Source organism: Cebus imitator, unplaced genomic scaffold, assembly GCF_001604975.1.
Source record: "Cebus imitator isolate Cc_AM_T3 unplaced genomic scaffold, Cebus_imitator-1.0 Scaffold0, whole genome shotgun sequence".
Classification (NCBI taxonomy): Eukaryota; Metazoa; Chordata; class Mammalia; order Primates; family Cebidae; genus Cebus; species Cebus imitator.
The window spans coordinates 1,441,735-1,444,392 of NW_016107315.1; the positions used below are offsets into that span (position 1 = coordinate 1,441,735).

At 42.7% G+C, this 2,658-nt stretch overlaps 1 protein-coding gene across 6 annotated transcripts in view; it reads left to right on the plus strand.

Annotated features, from left to right (window-relative positions):
• NEK4 (NIMA related kinase 4) overlaps nucleotides 1–2,658 on the plus strand; it is a 50,466-nt gene that overhangs the window by 32,611 nt on the left and 15,197 nt on the right. For all 6 annotated transcript variants that reach the window (XM_017538387.2, XM_017538453.2, XM_017538593.2 and 3 more), the window contains 2 exons: nucleotides 408–474; nucleotides 1,231–1,340. In XM_017538387.2, the coding sequence (XP_017393876.1) occupies nucleotides 408–474; nucleotides 1,231–1,340 (177 nt within the window). The remainder of the gene's footprint in view (nucleotides 1–407; nucleotides 475–1,230; nucleotides 1,341–2,658) is intronic.

The window sequence follows — 2,658 nt, forward strand, 5'->3', positions numbered from 1 at the left end:
TAATTTTGATTTTTTTAAATAAAAGTTTTTTTGAGACAGAACCTTGCTGTGTCACCCAGGCTAGAGTGCAATGGCGCGATCTTGGCTCACTGCAACCTCTGCCTCCCAGATTCAAGCAGTTCTGCCTCAGCCTCCCGAGTAACTGCGATTACAGGTGTGAGCCACCATGCTCAGCTGATTTTTGTATTTTTAGTAGAAACAGGATTTCATCATGTTGGCCAGGCTGGCCTCAAACTCCTGACCTCATGATCCGTCTGCCTTGGCCTCCCAGAGTGCTGGGATTACAGGCATGATTCACTGCACCCGGCCAAGACCTTTTTCTTAATGTTGGATGATATATCATGCATTGTAGGTGTTACAAGAATAGCGAGTAGGAGTGGAGGTGACTCTGTGACTTTCTTTTAAAGGATCGACCATTATCAGCCAGAGAGAGGAGGCGACTAAAGCAGTCACAGGAAGAAATGTTCTCTTCAGGTAAAGTTGACTTCTTTCTTCATCTAATTGGCAGTTGAGGGTATGGCTCGTGGATAGAAGCACTGGTTCTGACTCTGAGAGGTAGAAACTTTCCAGCAGCAGTAATCCATGTAGGAAATCGATTTGGAAGATATTTTGAAATTTCTTAGTCAAGCCTTTTAAGAAATCATTATAGGCTGTTGAATCTGGAACAAATATCAGAGGAGGAAGATATTTAAAAAGCAGCAAGAGGGCTTTCAGTGGTAGTAACTCCTGGGAGGTTTCAGACCAGAAATCAAGTGAATGATTTCTGGCCAGAGAATTGCTCTCACCTCAGGAACAGAGGGAGGTTACTGGGGGAGTGGCCCTGTCCTAGGCTGAGGGCTATGCTCATTTCTTCTATTATTTTTTAAAGATAGTATTAGCAGTTTCTGTTTATTGAATGCTGACTGTGTCTCAGGCATTATGGTAAACATCTTAAGGGCATTATCACATTTCATATTTACAATAACTACAAAAATATTCAGCATTATCCCCATTTTGCAGCTGAGGAAGCAGAGACTTTGAGGAGTTAAGTAACTTGCCCAAGGTCACAGAGCTGGTGGCCCCAGAGCTAAGATTTCAACTGAGATATCAGACACCAGAGTAATGATAAATATGCTGTTTGAGTTACTTCTGGGCCAGCTGTTGCTGGGATATGTTCCATACCCAATACAAAGCCCTCTTCAATTGGGGTAGCCCACCACAAACAACTACTGGGGATGTTTGCTTTTTCAGGCCCTTCAGTGAGGAAAGCTTCTCCGAGTGTAGCAGGGCCAGGGAAACCCCAGGAGGAAGACCAGCCCATGCCTGCCCGACGGCTCTCTTCTGACTGCAGCGTCACTCAGGTGCATTACATACTCCCAGAATAGAAGGTGGACAGTCTACATCTGGCAGGCCTAATGCAGTAAACCTTATAAATGTCAGCTCCATTTATTTTTGGGGCAGGGCCAGCTTGTTACATCTTTTCACTCTTGATAAAGAAAGGAACTGGTAGATAATAATCAAAAGGATTATGTTTGACCCATTAAGGGAATACATTTTTCAGGTACTCTTGCAAACAACTGACAACCTAATTAAAAATATTTCTTAGGTAGGTCTTTAAAACAGGACTTCCTGGCCTCATGCAGTGACTCACGCTTATAATACTAGCACTTTGGGAGGTCAAGGTGAGAAGATTGCTTTAGCCCAGGAGTTTGAGATCAACCTGGGCAATATAGTTGGACCCTGTCTCTAAGAAAAGAAAATTACCTGGAAAGGTGGTGCACACCTGTAGTTCCAGCCACTCAAGAGGCCGAAGTGGGAGGATCGCTTGAGCCCAAGAGGTCAAGGCTACAGTGAGTTGTGTTCACACCACTGCACTTTAGCCTGGGTGACAGAGCAAGACCCTGTCTCAAAAATATAAATAAATAAACAAATAAATAAATAAATCAGAACTTTCTAAGAGCTTGCACTAGGCAACAGTTTGCTCATTCTGCTGTGATACCAATATACCCATCTGTGTCACCAGATTTGAGTCTCACTTGCTAATCATTCCTGTTTCTTGTGTCAGTGTAGTTCATCTTCTTGCCAGTGGATGATGTAGAGCCACCATCTGGTGGCTAAATGGGTAATTGCTAGGTTTCTAATCCATGTTCACCTCTCTGTGTAATACTCTGAGAAGTCTTCTTGCTCTTTGAAAGTAACGGATGTATTATTTCTTTAACCATATCATTTAGTTAGTTCACTAATAGAAGCTACCCTCCACATCCCAGAGTTGCAAGGTTTATGTGTATTATTAGGTAATCCTTTAAAGCACTTTAACAGTCTTACATTAAAAGCAAGCTGAAGCTGGTCATGGTGGCTTCTGCCTGTTGTCTCAGCTACTTGGGAGGCCAAGGAAGGGGGATTGTTTGAGCCCAGGAGTTTGTGGCCAGCCTGGGAAACATAGTGAGACCCCTGTATCTAAAAAAAAACAAAAACAAAAACAAGCAAGCTGAAGTTGCCTAGGTAATTTAAAATGCCAACATTCCTATGGAACAAGCCCTCTGCTTAGAAGTTGATAAACCAGAACTAGCCATCCATTCCCCTTTGGAAATTTCTTCACAGCCGAGACTCTCCAGGACCCTTGTAAAACTTCACCTTGATGTTCTTCAGTCTTTCTTTTTTTTTTTTTTTTTTTTTTTG